At 45.6% G+C, this 23,477-nt stretch overlaps 1 protein-coding gene across 2 annotated transcripts in view; it reads left to right on the plus strand.

Annotated features, from left to right (window-relative positions):
- cdh13 (cadherin 13, H-cadherin (heart)) overlaps positions 1-23,477 on the plus strand; it is a 267,459-nt gene that overhangs the window by 58,807 nt on the left and 185,175 nt on the right. For both annotated transcript variants that reach the window (XM_035525754.1, XM_035525755.1), the window contains exon 2: positions 15,186-15,324. In XM_035525754.1, the coding sequence (XP_035381647.1) occupies positions 15,186-15,324 (139 nt within the window). The remainder of the gene's footprint in view (positions 1-15,185; positions 15,325-23,477) is intronic.

The following is a 23,477-nucleotide window of genomic DNA, read 5'->3' on the forward strand; positions in this document are numbered from 1 at the left end:
CTGTCGGTATGTGTGTGTGTGTGTGTGTGTGTGTGTGTTTACATGTGTATGTCTATTTGTCTGTCGGTATGTGTGTGTGTGTGTGTGTGTGTGTGTGTGTGTGTGTGTTTACGTGTGAGTGTCTATTTGTCTGTCGGTATGTGTGTGTGTGTGTGTGTGTGTGTGTTTACATGTGTGTGTCTATTTGTCTGTCGGTATGTGTGTGTGTGTGTGTGTGTGTGTGTGTGTGTGTTTACATGTGTATGTCTATTTGTCTGTCGGTATGTGTGTGTGTGTGTGTGTGTGTGTGTGTGTGTGTGTGTGTGTGTGTGTGTGTGTGTTTACATGTGTATGTCTATTTGTCTGTCGGTATGTGTGTGTGTGTGTGTGTGTGTGTGTGTGTGTGTGTGTGCACCTCTGGGGGGGGGGGTGTCACTACCTTAGAAAACTGCCTGTTGTGCAGAAGGACCCAGTCTGTCACTCTCCTGTAACACAAAACAAATCAAACACAGACAGTAAGAAGAATGAGGCGATAGAAACTAAACTAATCGCAGGTCATTGACTGGCATTTCTTTTCAAACAATAATATGCATTTCAATTCTAAGGAATATGATGTTGTGTGAGGATGAGCTGGTTTCCCTGACTGGGTAATTGTGCAAGTGTTGTTACTTCCCACTGACAGCAGCAGTACCTGCTGTATTGTGGACAGAGCTTGTGAATCATGGTCTTATTGTACAACGCGGTGTGTATTCATGCTTGTTGAGAGCGGTTACAGTACAATGGCAGGTTATAATGCAGGAGAGAGAACCTGTTTTGTGCCTCCTTTATCACAACACATAGAATACAAACAAAGATTATTTTACCATGTCTCAAAAATTCAAGTCAGTAAATTCTCACTAATTACTGAAGAGGAACATATAGTCAGTGTTAACATTCGCGTTTGTGTATTGCTTGTGTTGCACCAACTCTAAAAGTTTGAGTGCCAAAGCACCATTTGGAGGTCTGGAAAAGAGCTAATGAACAGACATTTTAATTGGTCCATGATGTTCTCTAATTGGTCTACAATGTTCTTTAATTGGTCTACGGTGTTCTTTATTCACTGTCAGTTGCAGCAGTAGCAGATAAGAGAAAGAGAAGAGACAGATGAGACAGAGAAGAGATGAGAAAGAGATGAGAAAGAGAAGAGAATGACAAGGAAGATAAGTGAAATAGATGAGAAAGACGATTATGTGAATCTCTCCCGACAAGTTCCTTGTCTGCACAGGAACAAGGATTTAAAACATCACACGTCAGGTTCCGATCGGTGAGCTCACTCGAATGATGGCTGGATGGAATGATGGTTTATTGGTACACATTTAAATGAGGTCCAGTCCTCTGGCTCCCTCGCAGTGTGTGAATCTCCGTGTAGTAAAACCTATGTAATACTTTGTGATCTGTCATACAATAAATACACAATACAAAGAAGCCTCATTTTGCGACACTTGAAACTGTGAAGTATTAAAATGAACCAGTTTAAGTTCCATTTTAGTTCTTTTGGTGGATTTACAAAAAGACTTACTGCCGAATATTTTGGGATACAGTAAATAAACAAATGGATTATTATGCTTTTCTTTGTGGCGGTGACAAAGTTGAAGAGCTCCTGGCGTGTTCGCACCACGGCTTGTCTAGCGTAAAAACGTCTGTGGTGTGTGTGGTGTGTGTGGTGTGTGTGGTGTGTGTGGTCGTGCGGTTCTGCAGCATCTCTGAAATAATGGGATGTGTCAATTAGCAAGGAGTGAGAGATCAAATGTGAAGACCAGGCAAAGCAATTTGGGAAGAAGGGCAGATTCACTGGGAGGTTACGTAGTATCTTATGCTGCCAGTTGAGTTGCTTGACGGTGGTTAAACCGTCGTATTGGTGCCGTTGTTCCCTGGTGTTCTCTATTAAGCAGGGGGTTTAGCTCCAGAAAGGCAGAGCAGGAGGAAGAGATTAGTGAGCCAAAAATATTCCCAGCACTCCCAGAGCTGGGGTTCTGGTATTGTAGTACCGGTAGGAAGTGCCCACACTAAAGCCTGGTGTTCCCATTTCCGTGCGGACACTCGGAAGCGCGGTGCAGGCGCGTCCTGAGCCTTTAAAGTTCCCTCAGACACAGTGACAAAAGAAGGGAACTGGATGGACAGAGTTCACGGATGTTTCGGCCTGGACGTTTACACGACGCAGACAGGATCTCCACTCCGTCTGGAAAGAAGACGGAGACGCACTGGTCCTTTGAAAGGGAGGGTGGGACTGATTCTGAGGTCGGGAGATCTTCAACAGACTCGGTCTCAACCATTGCTCTTATCCAGGCTGTCATAGAGCTCAGTGCACTCACACTTTCTCTCTCTCTCTCTCTCTCTCTCTCTCTCCCTCTCTCTCTCTCCCTCTCTCTCTCTCCCTCCCCCTCTCTCTACCTCTCTCTCCCTCTCCCTCTCTCCTTCTCTCTCCCACTCTCTCCCTCTCTCTCTCTCCTTCTCTCCCTCTCTCTCTCGCCTTCTCTCCCTCTCTCTCTCTCTCCCTCTCTCTCCCTCTCTCTCTCCATCTCTCTCCCTCTCCCTCTCTCTCTCTCTCTCTCTCCCTCTTTCTCCCTCTCTCCCTCTCTCTCTCTCTCACTCTCTCTCCCTCTCTCTCCCTCTCTCTCTCCCTCTCTCCCTCTCTCTCTCTCTCTCTCTCTCTCTCCTCTCTTTTGAAGACACAGCTTTATTCATTCACTCCCTGCCCTTTCAGCATTTCAAAGTCATATGAAGAGCTTGGTAACAACAACCCTCCCTTTGCAGCTGTTGAGCTCTGGATGGTGGTGCTGTCTATGCCTCCATCAGCAGTACTGGACAGACAGATGGACAGCCACATTCACTCTGCAGTGAGCTGCACTTCACTAAGATCTCACCTTCGGCTATACCACTGACCAAAGCTTAGGAATCTTTCTGTCCTCTTGCGTAAAAATACAGAGTTGGAGATGAACTCAACTCTATTTTCTTCTCCTCTGTATCGATGTCCTCTTTGCTCAGCACGGTAGGTGTCTGCTTCTGCAGTCACTATGGTTGCGGCGTTTGCTGGGCCGGGGGAGACTCAGCAGACACAATAAGACCGTCTTAAAAACCAGGCAACTCTGCCCTTCAGTGTGTCAAGAAACTCTGTGATCATTCTTTATCTAACTCTGTGCTTGTTAATGATATACATCCACTTATTACCTCCTAGTACTGAAAACCAGTGACAAAGGCTGTTATTCTCTGTATTAAGGACTGGTTTTGAAAATCGTCTCATTAAAGTCTGGGTCACAAAACTGACATTTTCCTCTATCAAACCTTAATAGTGTGATTAATAATAACATTCTCTTAAAGATATGCTATGTGAGCATAAGGGCCTGTCTCTCTCTCTCTGTCTCTCTGGCTGTCTCTCTCTCTCTTCTCTCTCTCTCCCTCGCTCCCCCCCTCTGAGTTTATCACTCATACTCCAGCCCTCGTTCTCCAGAAAGGCAGGTGTGCCGTGTGCAGTTCCAGATGGTGGTACAGGAAGGGGCTTCTGCCCTGATGATCACGTCTGCGCTGCAGTCTGACTGATTCTGCCCCGGTGACGGCTCCATGTCTGGCTCTGGGTCACCCAGACTGCCCGCTGCGGGGGGTCCCAGGCTGGGCAAAGAAAGAGCCACAGTGCCGTCCCCCCTCTCTAAGAAGGGCTGTTTCTTGGCTGGAATGACAGGACTGGGCCGTGTTCTGGCCGGAGATGAGACGGAGTTTGGTAGTTTGGAGAGGTCGAAGAATAACGAATGAGGACAATTGCTAAATCAGGTTTGGATGTAAGCTGAGATTCAGCTACTCACTGGCATACCAGCTGACTCTCAATCTCTCTGTCCCTCTTGTTTTGGCCCAGTTCGCTTTAAAATTCAGTCTGTATCTGGATTAGATCTTCCCTGGATGAGGGAAGATACATTCTAATGCAGGATGCAAACACTGCTCACACTGCAGTCGGTATGTGGTCACATTATCCCAGCAGCCCCCAAGAGGTAGTCTGACTCACTGCCATCCAATCTCTGATTATTAGGGAGAATGTACCTGCACTATTCCATTATTCCAAGGAATCCCTGGAATTCTGTTCCCTCGTACACAAAGACCAGTTTAGAGCCAGTTACGGTAGCTTCCAGTACAGTCCCTGCAAGCAAGCTTATTTACATCCTGGCTTTTACGAGCATAAGTGTAACTGCCGAAGACTCGTCTGGCGATCCGATTCCCACCTCGTTAATGAGGTAAAGCGTACTTTAGCTGATTGGCTGACAGCAGGACCTCCCCGGCACACATAGATTTGCATATTTACATATCCACTCATAATACAGACTACAAGAACGTCTGCATACGTTTGCATAACACAGTTATGCAAATGCAGAGACAAGACTGGACACTTCATCATCCAGACATTGATATCAAACACATCCCACACGTTAAGGAAGTACAAATTGGGCTTTGCTCAGCTAGCGCGCGTGCACGTCGACCCGTCCCACTCTGCAGGTGTGAGAGCCTGTCGGTCTTCTCTGAATTCATACTGACTTATTGATTCCTCTGGAGCTGCCATTTACGCCACACTCCTTTAATCACATGCCCGTCTCCGATGGCTACCTGGACCTGTAGCGAGACCCCGCCCCCGAGACATCTGTTCCCCACCAGGCCAGCAGAGGTGCTGCACAGGAAAACATCAGTGACCAGCAGCAGTGCACACAGTGCAGACGTGACTGAGGCTTGGCAATTATAACTGAAATGATAACAGTGATTATTTTCTATCTGTTTTGTGAGTTGTGCTTATCAGTTGCGTTTAAATGATTATTTGTTTTGGTCGATTTCCCAGAGTGCACAGTGGGGGTGTCTGTGATTTGTCAGAACAAAGACTCTCAATGAGACCGCTGTGATTGGTGAGATTGGGTTCAGTGTTCATCGGACTGCCAGTTTTTTTGTTTGTTGTATTGTTCACATCTCGGAGCGTTCTCATTTTGGTGCATGATCACATGCGGAAGGCATTCTGAAATGTGAACAGAATGAACAGAAGGAGATTGAATGTGTAATCCATCAGAGCAGAAGCAGTTTATCTGACCGCAAGTGCTCTGGAGAGGGTGTTCAGGAGAGTCGGTACATGACTGGCCTACATAGAGCTAACCCCAGAACTCCCACAATACCCAACTGCCCCTAAAGATCACAGAGGCCCAAGTCTGAACATTAACCCGACTACAAGACCACACCCCAGTGCTGTTTTAAGACCAAATAGATTATTCTGAAATTGTGTACCTGCTAAGAAGAAAGAAAGGATTTTTTAATTGTATGTATTAATATTTAATTATATATATTAATATTTAATTGTGTACATTAATATATCATGGTGTCTAGGTAAAGGTCTGTCCACTGGTCGCTGTTCCCCTGGACCAGAGTGTCAGAGTTAGACTGTTAACTTTTTTACCAACCGGTGGCGCATGTTGTTATTGTAGTATACGGACTCCGAGTCCGGTCCTTCAGCAGGGCCAGCCAGTCCATGTACAGGCCTTGCATACCTGGTTCAGGTGCGGTAGAGCAGAACACCCGGACCGGCCGAGTCAGTGAGGACCAGATCAAGCACCTCACAGTTCCATCGTTTTTAACAGCTGGCGACTGTCCAGTAGCTTTTGACAGTACCAGGTGAATTGAAGCATGGAATGACACTTTTAAGACAGAAATGCTCATTAACATTAGAGCCATCCAGCCTTTCAAACAAATGTGCTAATGTGCCACAGTCGATGACGGCTGTAATAGACTAATAAATAAATGATGGTCTACTGTGAGCTAATGCCTGTGGCCACAGACATCGCTGGGGGAGCAGAGTGAGTGTACTGTGCTTATAATGGCAGAAAGTCACAGGTGTTCTGTAGAGATCTGAGGTTCACACTCACATTTCAACAGTAAAAATAATGAGTCATGCGGTCTCCTTCAGGAAAGTATAAAATTTAATGTTCATCTGCACACACGTGCGCGCGCGTGTGTGTGTGTGTGTGAGTGTGTGTATGTCTGTGTGTGTGTGTGTGTGTGTGTGTGTCTGTGTGTGTGTGAGTGTGTGTGTCTGTGTGTGTGTGTGTGTGTGTGTGTGTATGTCTGTGTGTGTGTGTGTGTGAGTGTGTGTATGTCTGTGTGTGAGTGTGTGTATGTCTGTGTGTGTGTGTGTGTGTGTGTGTGTGTGTGTGTGTGTGTGTGTGTGTGTGTGAGTGTGTGTGTGTGTGTGTGTGTGTGTGTGTGTGTGTGTGTGTCTGTGTGTGTGTGTGTGAGTGTGTGTGTCTGTGTATGTGTGTGTGTGTGTTTATTATTCTTGGTGCATATTGTGCATCCTAGTTCACCCTTGTGTTTATTCTTGTTTGCTTTGATTGGCTCACTGTACGCCCAAAGCCAAAGGGAAACACTCTGTTGGCTTAAGTGCACTAAGTGATGTTTTATAGGTTATTATAACTACATTTCTGTATACCAAAAAAAATCTATGATTCCCTGAGGAATTTCCACTGACTCTGAGTGTGGTCTGAATGATGGATTTTACACAGAGTCAACTGCAGGAAGCCTCATCTCCAGTAAGATGCTCAGTGTTCGTTTAGGAGCGAGATACACTCTGCAAACTCTCATCAGCTGCAGAATAATTCACCTTTTGTGTTTATTGTGTGAACTGAGTGTTGTTGAAGGGTTATGGGATGGCTTCAGAGTGTTTCAATTTAGCCTCTTTCAACATTCTCCAAAATGTATGAAATCCCAGCACTAGTGCCACAGATAACCAGTCAAACCAGTCGATTAACAGTGAAACGTGTTTGGAGCTCTAGAAACACTCCATTAAGGGAAAGACAGGCCAGAAACACACATGGCAGGTTTGCTGAGTCATTCCCCGAGCTGAGCGTTCTGGTTATTTGAGAGCATGCTCAAGTTAAAATCCCACAATCCTCTGCTGTATACCTTCACTAGTCTTGGCTTGTCTGTACTGCCCCATCCATATGAGGCTGTGTAATTAAGCTTTAAGAACTTCAAATGCTTCTCAAAGCTTTTTTCTGTAGCGCTGCAGTTCTCTCTGCCTTCAATCACCCACAGTGCACTTGGGGTTGTGCTGTGTAATGAGGAGATTAGGCAGAATTTGACACAGACTGGGATTACAGCATTATAGACCCGATGGCTCTTTCTTCCTGCCTCCATGTCTGAAGGGGCGTGCTGAAACGCACCGTGTCAGTGGAGAGAAATAAAGAAGCATTACTGTTACCCTGAGCCGTGGCTCGCCAGATCCCAGCACGTACCCAGGGAGTTAAGATCCGGGCCGCTGCGCATGCATGCGTTAGGCCGACAGGCTCTGACATGGATATGGTTCCCGTTAGCAACCACGTCGTCATGGGGAGGGACCCTGTTTCACTCCAATCTTAATATGCTTCCTGCGTTTAGATCATCCATATATCAGCGTGTCACACAGGGCTTGTGGCGGACATCATGAGTTCAGAGAGTAGATGACTGAGAGTCGATGCTGAGGTAAGATGAGCCTCTGAAAGCCGCCAGCAGAGCAGAGACTCCACTGTATTCATCTTCCTCTGTCATCCTCTTCATCTTTCATCCTCGCTCCTGCTCGGCTGATCATGTCTGGGGTTGGCTTGGACGCTTGTTCTCTCTGTGATGTACTACTAACCCTGCCCCCTTCATGTAGTGCAGTATTTTCCCAGTGAGTCTCTCCCCCTCATCCTCTCAGCCTGAGGCCATGGGGTAGCTCATTATACCTTATAAAAGAGTAAATGTATCCCTGTATGTACCCCTGTATGTATCACTGTATGTATCTCTCTGTGTATCCCTGTATGTGCCCCTGTATGTACCCCTGTATGTGTCCCTGTATGTGTCCCTGTATGTATCACTGTATGTATCCCTGTATGTGCCCCTGTATGTACCCCTGTATGTGTCCCTGTATGTGTCCCTGTATGTGTCCCTGTATGTATCACTGTACGTATCCCTGTATGTGTCCCTGTATGTGCCCCTGTATGTATCCCTGTATGTATCCCTGTATGTGTCCCTGTATGTGCCCCAGTATGTTTCCCTGTATGTATCTCTATGTATCACTGTATGTATCCCTGTGTGTCCCTGTATGTGTCCCTGTATGTATCCCTGTATGTGTCCCTGTATGTATCTCTCTGTGTACCCCTGTATGTTTCCCTGTATGTATCCCTGTATGTGTCCCTGTATGTATCTCTCTGTGTACCCCTGTATGTGTCCCTGTATGTGTCTCTCTGTGTATCCCTGTATGTGTCCCTGTATGTATGCCTGTATGTATCCCTGTATGTGCCCCTGTATGTTTCCCTGTATGTATCTCTGTATGTATCACTGTATGTATCCCTGTATGTTCCCCTGTATGTTCCCCTGTATGTGTCCCTGTATGTATCTCTGTATGTGTCCCTGTATGAATCCCTCTATGTGCCCCTGTATGTATTCCTGTATGTATCCCCTGTGTGTCCCTGTATGTTTCCCTGTATGCATCTCTGTATGTATCACTGTATGTATCCCTGTATGTATCCCTGCAATGTATCCCTGTATGTTTCCCTGTATGTATCCCTGTATGTATCCCTGTATGTTTCCCTGTATGTAACAGTGGGGGCTTTTGTAATTTGTTCCTTTGTTTGTTTTTCATTTTCTTTTCACTGTATCTTCAGTCCCAGTGTATCAGTATCAGAAATCCTCCCAGGCAGAGCAGAATTATTAAAAACTAATGAAGACACTGCAGATGTATTAGTAAAAACGTTAAGGACACGGAGTTGTAAACAGATGCTTGGGTTGAGGAGTTTAGGGAGAGTGAGAGGAAGGTGTGAGGGGAAGGGGAGGAGTTTAAGGGAAGGGGGAGGAGTTTAGGGAGAGTGAGAGGAGGGGGGTTAAGGAGTGTGAGGGGAAGGGGGAGGAGTTTAGGGAGAGTGAGAGGAGGGGGGGTTAAGGAGTGTGAGGGGAAGGGGAGGAGTTTCAGGGAAGGGGGAGGAGTTTAGGGAGAGTGAGAGGAGGGGGGGTTAAGGAGTGTGAGGGGAAGGGGGAGGAGTTTAGGGAGAGTGAGAGGAGGGGGGGTTAAGGAGTGTGAGGGGAAGGGGAGGAGTTTAAGGGAAGGGGGAGGGGTTTATGGAGAGTGAGAGGAGGGGGGTTAAGGAGTGTGAGGGGAAGGGGGAGGAGTTTAGGGAGAGTGAGAGGAGGGGGGTTAAGGAGTGTGAGGGGAAGGGGGAGGAGTTTAGGGAGAGTGAGAGGAGGGGGGGTTAAGGAGTGTGAGGGAAAGGGGGAGGGGTTTAAGGGAAGGGGGAGGGGTTTATGGAGAGTGAGAGGAGGGGGGGTTAAGGAGTGTGAGGGGAAGGGGGAGGGGTTTATGGAGAGTGAGAGGAGGGGGGTTAAGGAGTGTGAGGGGAAGGGGAGGGGTTTAAGGGAAGGGGGAGGGGTTTATGGAGAGTGAGAGGAGGGGGGGTTAAGGAGTGTGAGGGGAAGGGGGAGGGGTTTAAGGGAAGGAGGAGGGGTTTATGGAGAGTGAGAGGAGGGGGGGGTTAAGGAGTGTGAGGGGAAGGAGTTTAAGGAGTTATGGGAAGGGGGAGGAGTTTAAGGAGTTAAGGGAGTGGCATACTGGATGAAGCTCTCACCATGTGCAACCTTACAGCTAAGATGAAGGCATGACGTCCTTTACTTCTGAAACTTCAAACAAGGACATTCATCTATCTGGGCCTATGTACTGTCACACACACACACACACACACACACACATACACACACACTCATACACGCGCGCACGCACACATATATTTTCTTTCTTGTGCACTTCTCTACCTGCTTCCTGTCTCTGTTCCTGTGTCTGCTTCTGTCTCTCTCTCTCTCTCTCTCTCTCTCTCTCTCTCTCTCTCTCTCTCTCTCTCTCTCTCGCTCTCTCTCTCTCTCTCTCTCGCTCTCTCTCTCTCTCTCGCTCTCTCTCTCTCTCTCTCTCTCTCTAGCTACAGATATCTGATGACAAGCACTTGTAAATAAATAAATATAAACATATATTTATTCTAGACATATTGTGCTGATATTTTAACGCATTCACTAATTTCTCCTGTACACACACGCAGCATAACTTCAATATACTCCTCAGATGATGGGCTGTGTGTTATCAGTGTGTGTAAGTCTTATCTGAGGTGTGTGCGTGCTCTGTCTCTCTCTCTGTGTCTCCTGCACTGACTGCGTGTCTCTTCTTCTCTGGACTTCCTGTGTTCCTTTTTCTGTCTTCACGTTATGGGTGCTACATCTGTACAGTTATCTAGCATTTCTTCTGGACTTTTCATTTTAATCAGATAATAATCTCTATTAATCTCTAATAATTCTCTATTTTATAGTTTACAATATTCTAATTTATTAATGGAAGAAACATAATTGATCCAATTTTGATCCAATTATTAATGTGTTCTTTTGGTGGGTTTTGAGAGGGTGTAGTGAATTGTGTTGTGAAGGTGATGCATTTCTTTGGGCCTAAGGAAGTTTGTTTGTGGGCGTAGGCTGTTACTCAGACACGCTGTGTGCTGACAGGAGTCTGGATGTGTCTGGGATAAGTGAGAATGGAATTTTTCAACATGGATGCTTTTTTAACATTTAGAGAGAAAGCAGAGATTGATGCAGTCATGCTCTGTATATCGGATTTGCGGTAGATCTTTTAGGATGTATTTTTAGGGTGACCAAATTCTAAGTTTCTGTGGCATTTGTGTGCCCTGAAGAGACTTTTTGATAAAGGTTTGGACCCCAAACCTCACTGCAGTGTAAATTCCTCAACCTGTGTGAGGAAGTTAAAAGGTTGATCCCACAGAGGAATTCTTAGAGGAACTCTGTCTCTCATGGATGGTTTCTAAGCTCAGACCACAGCATTGTTGGGGTCTTGGGTGCCATCACAGCTGCACTGAGCGAGATGACGTAGAGAAAATCAACTTCTGTACTGACAACATCAGTGTCTTTAAGTTTTCTTTCTTTCATCCATGCTGAGACACATTTTCACATTTTCACGTTTGCATGCAGTATGCGACTGTGTGACTGCTGGTTGCTGTTGGGTGTTGGGGTTTGTCTTTGTGTGTGTGTGTGGGGGTGATTTTGGGGGTTAGGGGATGAGGAGATGAAGAGGGTGATATGCATAATAATGAAAAGTGTTCAAATATTTCTTTCTTTTAGATTATCTCTGTCTCTTTCTGTCTGTCTCTCATGAGGAGAATTTTGCCTAAAATGCTGGTGTTGTCCTTCTGCACTCAGGCGGTTGTTTATGCAGATTTGTGGTGATGATGTAAGAATGGTCAGATGAGTTATGTTGTCCTCGTTTAATCGCTGTCACTGTTACGCGCTCTCATTCACAGCTGCTCGGTGTCCTGCTGAGATGGACTTATGGCGGTTTGGCTCCTTGATGCAGCTCTTGTGGTTTACAAACAATGATTGAGTTCATTATCTGCTGTTCCGGATTCTCTCCATCAGAGAGCTCGGTCCAAGCCTTTAACACACACTTTGGTTGATTTGTGTCGAAGACAATGAAGCGTTTTTTAATTTTGTTGGATATATTCCACATCCACCTTGTTTGCAGGCACTTCAACAGGCAAAGCAGAGAATACAGATGAGTGTCATTGCGAGATGCGGAATTCTGGGCTGGTTTATCCCTCATCATGCATGACTAAACAGATAAATATCATATACGTAGCATATGTTGTATTTAATTAGCTTGGGTGGGATAGCGGCACAAGACAACGTTCCCAGATGGCATGTGTTCCCAAAATGAGCCACCTCTGGTGGAGATTGGCATGTCTGGGCCTCTGTTGGTGCTGGAGCACTGTGTGTGAGCACCCAGGTGGCACACATGGACCAAGACACAGCTGGTCATTTCTGAGATATACAGGATACATTTCTGAGATATACAGTGCTGCATACAGGCCAGAGACATGATTCTGGCCCAATTCTGATCCATTTAAAGCACTTATGGGTCAGTGATGGCAGTGGCAAGCTGTCTCACTGTACTGTGGGCCAGAACAGACCCAGCTGTCTCACTGTACTGTGGACCAGAACAGACCCAGCTGTTAATGTACTATATAAATGTGGTGCTATTTCTAACAGTTAATGTACTATATAAATGTGGTGCTATTTCAAAGCAGATTGAAGTGGCCAAAGGGATAATTGGCAATAAGGATTTCCCAGACATTTCCTGTTCTTCACCATCATCATCAGGCATGTTTGCTGCCCAAAATTTGGAAATCTGATTACAACATTTTATATATTTCCAGAATTCCTTTATCATTTTTATATAGCAAAGAGTTGCCTTCTGAAAACTGGGTCATTAGCTGGTTCTAAATTTGAAAGGCAGAGCCGTGTGTGTGTGTGCGTGCAAGTGTGTGTGCGTGCAAGTGTGTGTGTGTGCAAGTGTGTGTGTGTGTGTCAGCAGCACTGCCCCTCCAACGTGTGTGTCCTGTGACTGGGGAGTCAGGACAACTGTAAGACCCGACAAACCGCGTGTGAGCGCGAAGCCCTGGAAGCTGTGCTCAGCGTTCTCTGCAGATCAGACTAGCACACTGACAGGCTACGGTGACTCTTAATGGTTTGATGCCAACAGAAAACACTGAAACTACTCCAGTAAAGTTCAGCATGAGTGTAGCAGGCATCAGGGCAGGAACCACAATGCTTGGAAACCTCAGGCTTTCAGATTTATTGAGCCATGTTGCTTCCCTGCTAATAGCATTCAGACACTATCAAGTTCTGTCTTGACGTGTTCAGTTGCATTTTAGTCTGAAGTATTTAAGTCTTGGGATTTAGTATCTTTGAAGCTGGGTTGTTAGTCTCATGATATCTGTGGGTCTGCAGAAAGGGTGAGAAAGGTGCATTATGGTCAGAAACAACAAATGATCAGAACTATTAATAATGTCTGGCAAACTACATGGCACATATATGGCACATAACTCTAGGAATATTACGGCCATACACAAACACAAAACAATTTGTACTGCACACAAAATACAATTTACAGTATATTGTAGGCTATACTCTATATAGTTTACACTAAATCTGTGTCGATAATGCAAGTCGGATTCTTTGGGATTCACAATATTGTATTGATATTGTAAATCTTTGCAATATTATTAATTAATTTATGTTTTCATTTAAAAACATCAGTGTACTCATAACCATATAACAATATAATGTGGATATGGCCGCTATGTTAAGCCTTTAGCTCCCTAAGGCCAGTATAAGGGTTTGTTCTATAGCTTCTACAGGATTGGGATTTGACTGTGATATCGTGATGCAGATGGATGTGTTGAATCGTGAACTGAACATCGTGATTAGTATCAAAAGCCTGTGTTGTCTGTAGGCAACTGTGCTCTCTGTATTCAAAGTACATCCACCTAACTGCTGGAACACGGTGTAAGAAATTCGGTTATGTAAACATATAGCTGCTTTGCTTAAGTTGTTCTGCTTCCTGTCCCAGCGTGGAGCTCCTGTCAGTCTGGGGAGGGATGACGATCACGTCGGTCCATGCTCATGCCAGCAGTGGAGGGAACCTGTGCTTCCTCCCGCCTGACATGGTGATTGATGAGGATAAAAACAGCTGTGAAGGACTAATAATGGCTTCAGCAGCAAGAGAGACTGACAGCCGGATGGACGGATGTGTTTTCCGTGCCTAGAGCGCTCTCACCAACCCAGAAACAATGTCAACCTTCAACTTCTCTGCCCACGACATCAACCAAAATGCCTCAACCTAGACATGCCTACTGGCTTTGGAAACGAAGTGATTACCTTTCATTTTGAAAGGAGAGCAAAGCCACCTTGCTAAGAGGAACCTTGAACTGCTTCAATTGACTTAAAGAGCTTTCTGGATGAGACCTGTGTTTTCATTTTATGTAGAGACATTCTGTTATTGTGGGAAGAAAAAGAACGTGCTGATTCATTTTAATTATAATGACCTACCAAGGACCTGCCTGGCTTTTGCAGTTGAGAAAGGTGTTTACTTTTCACCCGCCACTAACAAAATGAGGATTCCTTGTAATACAGGTCTGTGTTGAAGAGAATTACAGCAACAGATTACAGCAAATAACAAACAGATTAAAGGAAAGGTCGTCTTGGGGGAAGATGTAGTTTTCTCCGGACTAACTGTTATGTCAGGAAACCAGTGGAAGAGTCTCAATGATCAGTGAGACATTTATGAAAGAAATATATTGTCTGTTCACACCATTTATTCTGATAATAACCAGAAAACACATATGCCTGCCCTGTTGAAAAGATGAATTATGGCATTCATTTCTGGGGTTTGTTATTTCAGTGGTAATTGGTTTGTAAATACTGTAATCATAAGCAACATGTGGCAGGAACTAATGTACCTGGTAAGGGTGGTATTGATAAGGGTAGTATTTGTATGGGTGCTGTTGGTAAGGGTGCTATTGTATGGGTGGTATTGATTAGGGTGGTATTGGTAGGGGTGGTATTGGTAAGGGTGGTATTGATATGGGTGGTATTGATTAGGGTGGTATTGGTATGGGTGGTGTTGGTAGGGGTGGTATTGATTAGGGTGGTATTGCTAAGGGTGGTATTGGTATGGGTGGTATTGATTAGGGTGGTATTGGTAGGGGTGGTATTGGTAAGGGTGGTATCAGTCTGGGTGATATTGGTAAGGGTGGTATTGCTAAGGGTGGTATTGGTATGGGTGGTATTGGTAAGGGTGGTATTGATATGGATGGTATCAGTCTGGGTGATATTGATAAGGGTGGTATTGGTATGAGTGGCATAGGTAAGGGTGGTATTGATTAGGGTGGTATTTGTATGGGTGGTATTGGTAAGGGTGGTATTGATATGGGTGGTATTGATTAGGGTGGTATTGGTATGGGTGGTGTTGATATGGGTGGTATTGATTAGGGTGGTATTGGTATGGGTGGTATTGATATGGGTGGTATTGGTATGGGTGATGTTGATATGGGTGGTATTGATAAGGGTGGCATTGGTATGGGTGGTACTGATATGGGTGGTATCAGTCTGGGTGGTATTGCTAAGGGTGGTATTGGTATGGGTGGTATTGGTAAGGGTGGTATTGATATGGATGGTATCAGTCTGGGTGATATTGATAAGGGTGGTATTGGTATGAGTGGCACTGGTAAGGGTGGTATTGATTAGGGTGGTATTTGTATGGGTGGTATTGGTAAGGCTGGTATTGATGCTCTGTGCTTCTTTGTCCTCAGATCACATGCATCAGAACTCAGGAGGAGACGAAGGAGGTGCTCCAGCTGGAGGAGGGCACCTGCTCACCTGGCTTCCAGGTGCGGGAGTACCAGGTGGAGTATGTGGGAAGGTTCTTGAAAGATCAACCTCTTCTACAAGGTACGACACCAACTTCCCCACAGTCGATCACAAAGTCCATTAGCTCCTTATGTTAAACTTGTGAGACAGTCTCACATTGTCAGTACCACAGCTTCAAGGTTTCAGCAGTGTTTGACTGGGTCTTGGGGAGAGTTCCTTTACAACATGCCAGTCTCATCAACACTGTTCTCACCCCCATGAACTAACAGTTGCAGTGGCCAAGCAAAACAACAAAACATTCTATCACTCATAAAATAATCCACTTGATTTGTGTAATGTTTACAAAAGCTTTGGTGGCATGGCGTATCCAGGCAGGGGACAACAGTCGCTACACAGAAGAGATTTCCTGCTGGAAAATGTCTGCTGCAGGGTTTGTTCTGGCCCACTCCACATGCTTATATCAGCAATGGAAACGTGGCTGGACTCGATGAATTAGTCTGACTGAAAACTATAATCATTTCATTTACTGTGTTTCAGTCTTGTAGAGGTTCCACTCTCGGTCTTGTAGAGGTTCCACTCTCGGTCTTGTAGAGGTTCCACTCTCGGTCTTTTAGAGGTTCCACTCTCGGTCTTGTAGAGGTTCCACTCTCGGTCTTGTAGAGGTTCCACTCTCGGTCTTTTAGAGGTTCCACTCTCGGTCTTGTAGAGGTTCCACTCTCGGTCTTGTAGAGGTTCCACTCTCGGTCTTTTAGAGGTTCCACTCTCGGTCTTGTAGAGGTTCCACTCTCGGTCTTTTAGAGGTTCCACTCTCGGTCTTGTAGAGGTTCCACTCTCGGTCTTGTAGAGGTTCCACTCTCGGTCTTGTAGAGGTTCCACTCTCGGTCTTGTAGAGGTTCCACTCTCGGTCTTTTAGAGGTTCCACTCTCGGTCTTGTAGAGGTTCCACTCTATTGTGTGGTCCAGTTTGGGCATAAAGGGGGCAGTACCAACCAGTATATGCAAATGGTGGTACTGACCAGCTGCTCTTGTGTGACCTCTGCCCCAGCTGCTCTTGTGTGACCTCTGCCCCAGCTGCCCTGGTGTGGCTGGAAAACATGCTCAGTGTGGTCTGCTTCTCTGGCAACACCTACTTCTGTTTGTCTTAAAGGAATTCTCCAGCGTTAACAACAACAACAACAACCAAAGCAAAACCACATCAGAATAATTTAAAATACTTTCAGGCTGTTTTTGTTAAACACTTGTTTTTTAAATCCATCTTAATAAAATATGTATTTTGAGGTTTACACTAAATATTCCTTTAATGTAACATTTCCCCCCAGTATCAGAAACCCTCCCCAAACCCAGGAGACTGGGAGGAAAATCAGTGAAGCGGCGCTTAACATTAACAGGAAAGTCACATATTACTCATAAAGAAGGTCACATCTGAACAGTTTTCACACTGATATATTAATAATCTTACCAGCAGATGGATCTCCATGTGCCTCAACTATTTCAATCTGCTTTGTGTCACTCGCTATCCAGATGTACAGCAATCCTCACAAACCGCACTGTGTGTGTGTGTGTGTGTTTGGAAGGCAGCACATGTTGGCAGCACATGGGCTGAACATGTGCTCGGTGTGGTCAGCACACATAAGCTTCTCTATGGCTGTCGCTGGGTCAAGCCAGACTAGACGATCCCCACACAGTGGCGTAATCTGCAGTAAGAACTGTCAGAACTCAGCACACTGCAGCTCTTCGGAGATTCACAGTAATGTCTGTTAGTGCATTCTCAGCTCCTCTGGGATCAGCAGTAATGTCTTGCCTGTGGGATGCTAGTTTTGCTACCAGAAATTCTTTCTCTTCAGAAAGTGACAGCTTCACTAACAGGTTGCACAATAGCGTGGGAAAGGTGGTGTTCTAAGCTGTGTGAGAGACACAGCACTGCAATCTGCATAAATCAGTTTTATGTGGGTGGCTATTGTTATGACTGCTGGTTCTGTAGTTATTTGTGTGACAATTCTGAGAGGTGTAATTAAACTAAAGATTTTTATTGCTTAAACATAGTAGCAACAGATTTACCCCCAAAGTAGTTGTGTTCTAAAGAATTATTTTCTGATTCCAGAAAGAAAAAGTTATTTGGTGAAAGTCACCGTCAAAAACATTATTTTTTTTTTTTATCTCATGGAAAAATAGACAGTGTTTCACTGTTGAAGCTGCATGATGGCAAATCTTGCCTGCAGTTTCTCTTTCAATCTTTTTATGTCACTGTGTTTGATTGGGAGAGGCAGTGAAGCACTTTGTCATCTCGGAGCTCAGCGATCTGGACACACACACACACACACACACCCACACATAGAGACACACAGACACACACACACACACATAGACACACAGACTCATAGAGACATACAGAGACACACAAAGACACATAGACATACACACACACACACACACACACACACACACACACACATAGAGACACACAGACACACACACACACACATAGACACACAGACTCATAGAGACATACAGAGACACACAAAGACACATAGACATACACACACACACACACACACACACACATAGAGACACACAGACACACACACACACATAGACACACAGACACACACACACACATAGAGACACACAGACACACACACAGACACACAGACTCATAGAGACATACAGAGACACACAAAGACACAGAGAAACACACAGACACATAGACATACACACACACACACACACATAGAGACACACAGACACACACACAGACACACAGACTCATAGAGACATACAGAGACACACAAAGACACAGAGAAACACACAGACACATAGACATACACACACACACACACACACACACACACACACACACACACACACACACATAGAGACACAGACTCATAGAGACATACAGACACACACAGAGACACAGAAACACCCTTCAGATCTGTTTAGCTGTTTAGATGCTGTGGAACCTCCATACACTACCATTACCCCAACACTCCTGTCACCAGAACACACACATAATCACACACATGCGCACACACCCACATAAACACATATGAGCACACACAATCATGCACCACACACACACACACACACACACATTTCATATGATTACATTTGCAGCATGTAGAGTATTCTATGTTGATCTGCACTGCATGAATGATAAAATAAAAATTCTCCACTTCCACTTTGGGAGTGTTTCTGCCGTGTAGATTAGCAGTGTCTACTTCAGTTGTGCTGTGTTGGGGGTGTCATCTGTGCTTCTCTGCACTGACATGCATGCAGATTTATGGAAATGTCCGAATATTCTCCCTATCCTAAGCTAAGCCTGCCCTGTAATTATGCAGATGGCGGGGGTTAGGGGGCGGACCCCATTGCTGGACTGGACATTCTGGGTTTCAGATATTAATCTGTTGAATTCCCAGAAAGACCCGAAGCACAATGAAATATTGGAAAATATGAGAGGACTGTGACATAGAGTTTGCATGGCCATGTTTCGCTTCCTTTCACACCGTGTGCCCTCAGTGAACACATGACTGCACACACACCCATGGGCAACCCGGCACTGTGTCACATACAATACAGAAAACCACAGTGAAACTGTAGACCTCGGGAAAACCATTCCCCATTACTTATAATGCATAAGCAAAAGAAAATGAACAGGTGAATCCAAGTGTGTCCTCTCTGTCCCTTCACGGCCTGGTGTGGACACCAGTCTGAGCAGAAGACACACCTGACCCTGCTGGATGTCGGGTTACGCCAACACCACATCCTCTCCACATTTATTTTCCTTCAAAACCACCGTGTAAGCCAAGACACTCTGGGGAGCAGAAGTAAATTAAAACATGATTGCTTTCATACCAGCCCACCAAAGTCTTTTTTAATATAATATTAATAAGAAGAATATCAAATATAGTGGCGCACTCTGTAATCTCTGAGTGATTTCATGAGGTGTGGTAGTTTGTGGAGCTCTGCTTATGGCGACATAGCGTTTTTCTTTTTTTCCCGCACGCTCTAATGAAGGAAGGAAATATTGGACCCAATTTTATGAAAAGCCAATGCGATTGATCCTGTCATTAATTCAACACCAGTTTCAATTTCAGAAGACGTTTTGCTCCCCGTGGCCACACTACAGACGGTTGAGAAACTCTGCTGTCTGACACGCCCAAAGAACAGAGGCAACAAACTATATAAGTCCAGCTAGAGTCCAGCTAGAGTCCAGCTAGAGTCCAGCTAGAGTCCAGCTAGCCTCCAACTGGACGTGCGTTATTCATTTCATTGATCATTCATGCAGAAAATATCGTTGTCATAAAAGTGTCTTTTGCTACACCACGAGTAGTCTGGAGCCTCGTGAAGGTTGCCGTACAGTAAATATACGAGTTGCATGTGTCACATTTGGCCCCGCCTACTGTGTCTATCGTCATGGTTACCCTGTCTCGCACCTCTCATTCGTGTAACCTGTGTCATTATCTCGTGTTACCGCTTGTCTTGAGAAACCCCGTGTGGCTCTGTGTCACTTGGCTGGTGGTTGTAACCCAAGCCTCGTGTTTTCATTGCTGTTCCTCGTGTGTGGTCGCTGTTTGTGTTTGTGTTGTTCTTCAGGAACCAGCCCTTGTTTTCCATCTTTATGGGTTAAATAAGTTTCGCGCTTCTCCACCCCATAATTGCTCCGTGTGGCATGTAACCTTCCTAGCAGTTATAATGGGATTATGTTGCTAAATTGTAACACAATGCTATTAGGGACAGTTTCAAAGGCAAATTGGCTATTTGGGACACCATATAAAATCCCATTCCACATGGAATTTAAATTATTCTTATATTACTTATTTATTTTGTTTTTGTCATTGTGTGGTGAGCGTCCGTTCCAGCGTTTTCTTCTAAAGTCTTTTTTACTCAACATTGCATCATACAGAACCAGAGTCGAAAACGGTGCCGTCAGCACCCAGTATGTAGACACCCAGACTCTGAGCCCGTGGCAACCAGTGTGTAGCTCACTGTTAGGATCCACCGAGCCTGAGGATCCGGGACTCCACACTCATACCCTGTCACCACAGCGAGTCACTGGCCAAACCGTAGTGCATCCCCATGATCTCATGTCGTCACAGTGGGAGATTCCGTGCCCTTTTGCTTTGAATTGCACGAGTGTGTAAGGAATTGGCAGGCATATTTAAATGAGCACACGGTATGGGGTCAGTGTCCTTGTGAAATACAGTAACTTTGAAGGCCTTGGCTAATTTCACTACAAAGACCAGCGTAGTCTGATGATCTGATGATAGCGACTTTTATCATGTCAGTCTTGTTCCTCTCTATTCAGATGTGTGGAATAAGTAATATGACTGACTAAGAAGGTGTGACTTCTGTAGTTCACATCCTTAGGGCTGTATCAGCACGTCTTAGAAACCTGTAGCAGCAACTGGGCACAGCAGCGTCCCCATACTGACTTTAGCAACTTGCGCTACAGTAGACAGTGAACGGTGCAGTGAGTAAGATGCAGTGAACAGACTGCAGTGGAACAAAGTGCAGTGGAACAGGGTGCAGAGACTTTTTTGTGCCCGGGCACGAAGCCCAGTGTTTAATAAGCTCACTGAGTGAGAAGGGAGCTCATTCCCCATCTATTTCCACTGCCATGCTGGCTATCATTACGCCAGAGTGCTTCAGCTTTGATGCAAATGACTGGTTTTAGATAAATTAGATAAACAGCACCTACTCCCTTCTCTGTTTTCTGTTTGTTCTGGAGGGTTTGCTCACACAACACACACACACACACACACACACACACACGTAAGAACACATACATTGTGTCCCTGTAATATTACTCATTCAGTAGATGCATTTGGAGTGTCCCCAGAGCGTTTGGTACTTAATTAAATTTTTTACAGGCAGGAAAATAAAAAAACGTACATCATTAGGGGTGGAGTCAAACCCGGGGCGATGGCAGGGAGACGACTTTGTCGGAGGCCTTGGTTTCCTTTTGTGTGCTTTATCTCTGCTCTGTGTGAAGTGCATCTACGGGAACACACCACCACAGAAGCTCCGTGAAAAGCCCTTGTTGACGATTTCCTGGACCCCAGTGCTTAGATGTGCTGGATACTCGAGCAGCTGGATTCATATATCTTATGTCATTGAAACATTCGGTGGTCGGTTGTAATCAGGGCATTTCATTCCCTTTCTCATTTACGTGGTATCAGTCACCCATGCAGATTTCTTCTCCGTGGAACAGAGTCCCAGCAGGTGCCTGACAGAGTTCTTCCCAAGATCACCCTCTCGCACTACTGTAATAGTGCGGCATTAATCACTCATTCCACACTCAGCCAACTCTACGAGGCCTTTTTGGACCCGTTTTAATTGACTATACATCATGCATACATTTGACAAATGATGGTAATTACAAAGGCTTGGATATGACGCAGAGGCGTGTGTTTCCTCTCTGGGAAGATCCGTGTCAGCCATCCCTGTGCAGGAGAGGATGAGGGACACCGCGACTCCCGTACGCCTTCTAGCGCCTCCTGGCTGTCCAGACGTGCTGTGGAGAGGGAACGTTAGCGTACACGCGGAAAAGTGAGAGGAGGCAAGGAAAAGCGTGGAGTCGCAGGATTACGGCTGTGATCATCCAAAACGCTCCCAGGTTTTTATAATCCCTGAAAAGTTAGTCTACGTGTCGCCTAACGTGTCATCACGTGTGACGGGGTGGAGCGAGATTCTCTTTAGCCTCACGTTTTGCCCTGTTGAGCATTCCCAGTTTGACATTACACTGGAGCGGGACGCCTTCCAGTCATCGTACCATGAGAAGCAGTGAAGAAGGCGTCAGGCCGGGCTGAGGAGGAGGACAGACGGTGTGGGTCATTGCTACAGCGACGCTTGGTGAAATCGCCTCGAGCCTCTCGCTAACCTACTTAGCAGAGAAATGTGTATTTCTGATGCAACTCGGGGTGAGTGAGCTAGAACAAACAAGCCTCGTTAAAACACCGCAGGGTAAAATAAGCAAAATTCGGAATTCAGAAGCACCTGTTCATTCATCAATTAGTAACATGATCTTTTTAATTGTGGCTTTGAAGGAGAATTTAAAGACAGCAGCATTTACGGGGCAGATCCAGGCGTCTGGTTTCACGACCTCCATGGCCGACATTTAGTTGCCTACATTAATGTCGAATCCAAAAGCATCAGAGAAGAATGTCCAGAATCTCCACTGCCTAAAAAAGGTCAATGCCAAACGTGTCCATGTTAATGAGCACTTGGTATTCAAGTCTTATGGGCTGTTAATTTGAATAACAGTTGTTCAACAGGAAGGCTTGACTGTTACAGCTAAATCACTAAATCGTAACAGTATGAAATGTGTTCGTCTTTAAAGTCAGTTATGGTTTAAAATGATGATGAAGTGCTAAATGCACTAGAGTGAGATCACTGTGGTTGAATGCTGTGGTTGAACGTCGTGGTTGAACACTGTGGTAGTATATATGTTTACGTAAATCCAGGAGTAAGATGTTTACATACAGGTATGAAGTTCATTGTGTAAGCTCATCGTGTATGACGTGTCAGATCCAGGAGGAGGTGGATTACTGTGTGCTGCCCACTCACTAGTCTGGGACAGTCCTCAGGGAGGACAGCTTCACTCACTAGTCTGGGACAGTCCTCAGGGAGGACAGCTTCACTCACTAGTCTGGGACAGTCCTCAGGGAGGACAGCTTCACTCACTAGTCTGGGACAGTCCTCAGGGAGGACAGCTTCACTCACTAGTCTGGGACAGTCCTCAGGGAGGACAGCTTCACTCACTAGTCTGGGACAGTCCTCAGGGAGGACAGCTTCACTCACTAGTCTGGGACAGTCCTCAGGGAGGACAGCTTCACTCACTAGTCTGGGACAGTCTTCAGGGAGGACAGCTTCACTCACTAGTCTGGGACAGTCCTCAGGGAGGACAGCTTCACTCACTAGTCTGGGACAGTCCTCAGGGAGGACAGCTTCACTCACTAGTCTGGGACAGTCCTCAGGGAGGACAGCTTCACTCACTAGTCTGGGACAGTCCTCAGGGAGGACAGCTTCACTCACTAGTCTGGGACAGTCCTCAGGGAGGACAGCTTCACTCACTAGTCTGGGACAGTCCTCAGGGAGGACAGCTTCACTCACTAGTCTGGGACAGTCCTCAGGGAGGACAGCTTCACTCACTAGTCTGGGACAGTCTTCAGGGAGGACAGCTTCACTCACTAGTCTGGGACAGTTCTCAGGGAGGACAGCTTCACTCACTAGTCT

The sequence above is a fragment of the Electrophorus electricus genome, chromosome 4 (assembly GCF_013358815.1).
Source record: "Electrophorus electricus isolate fEleEle1 chromosome 4, fEleEle1.pri, whole genome shotgun sequence".
Taxonomy (NCBI): Eukaryota; Metazoa; Chordata; class Actinopteri; order Gymnotiformes; family Gymnotidae; genus Electrophorus; species Electrophorus electricus.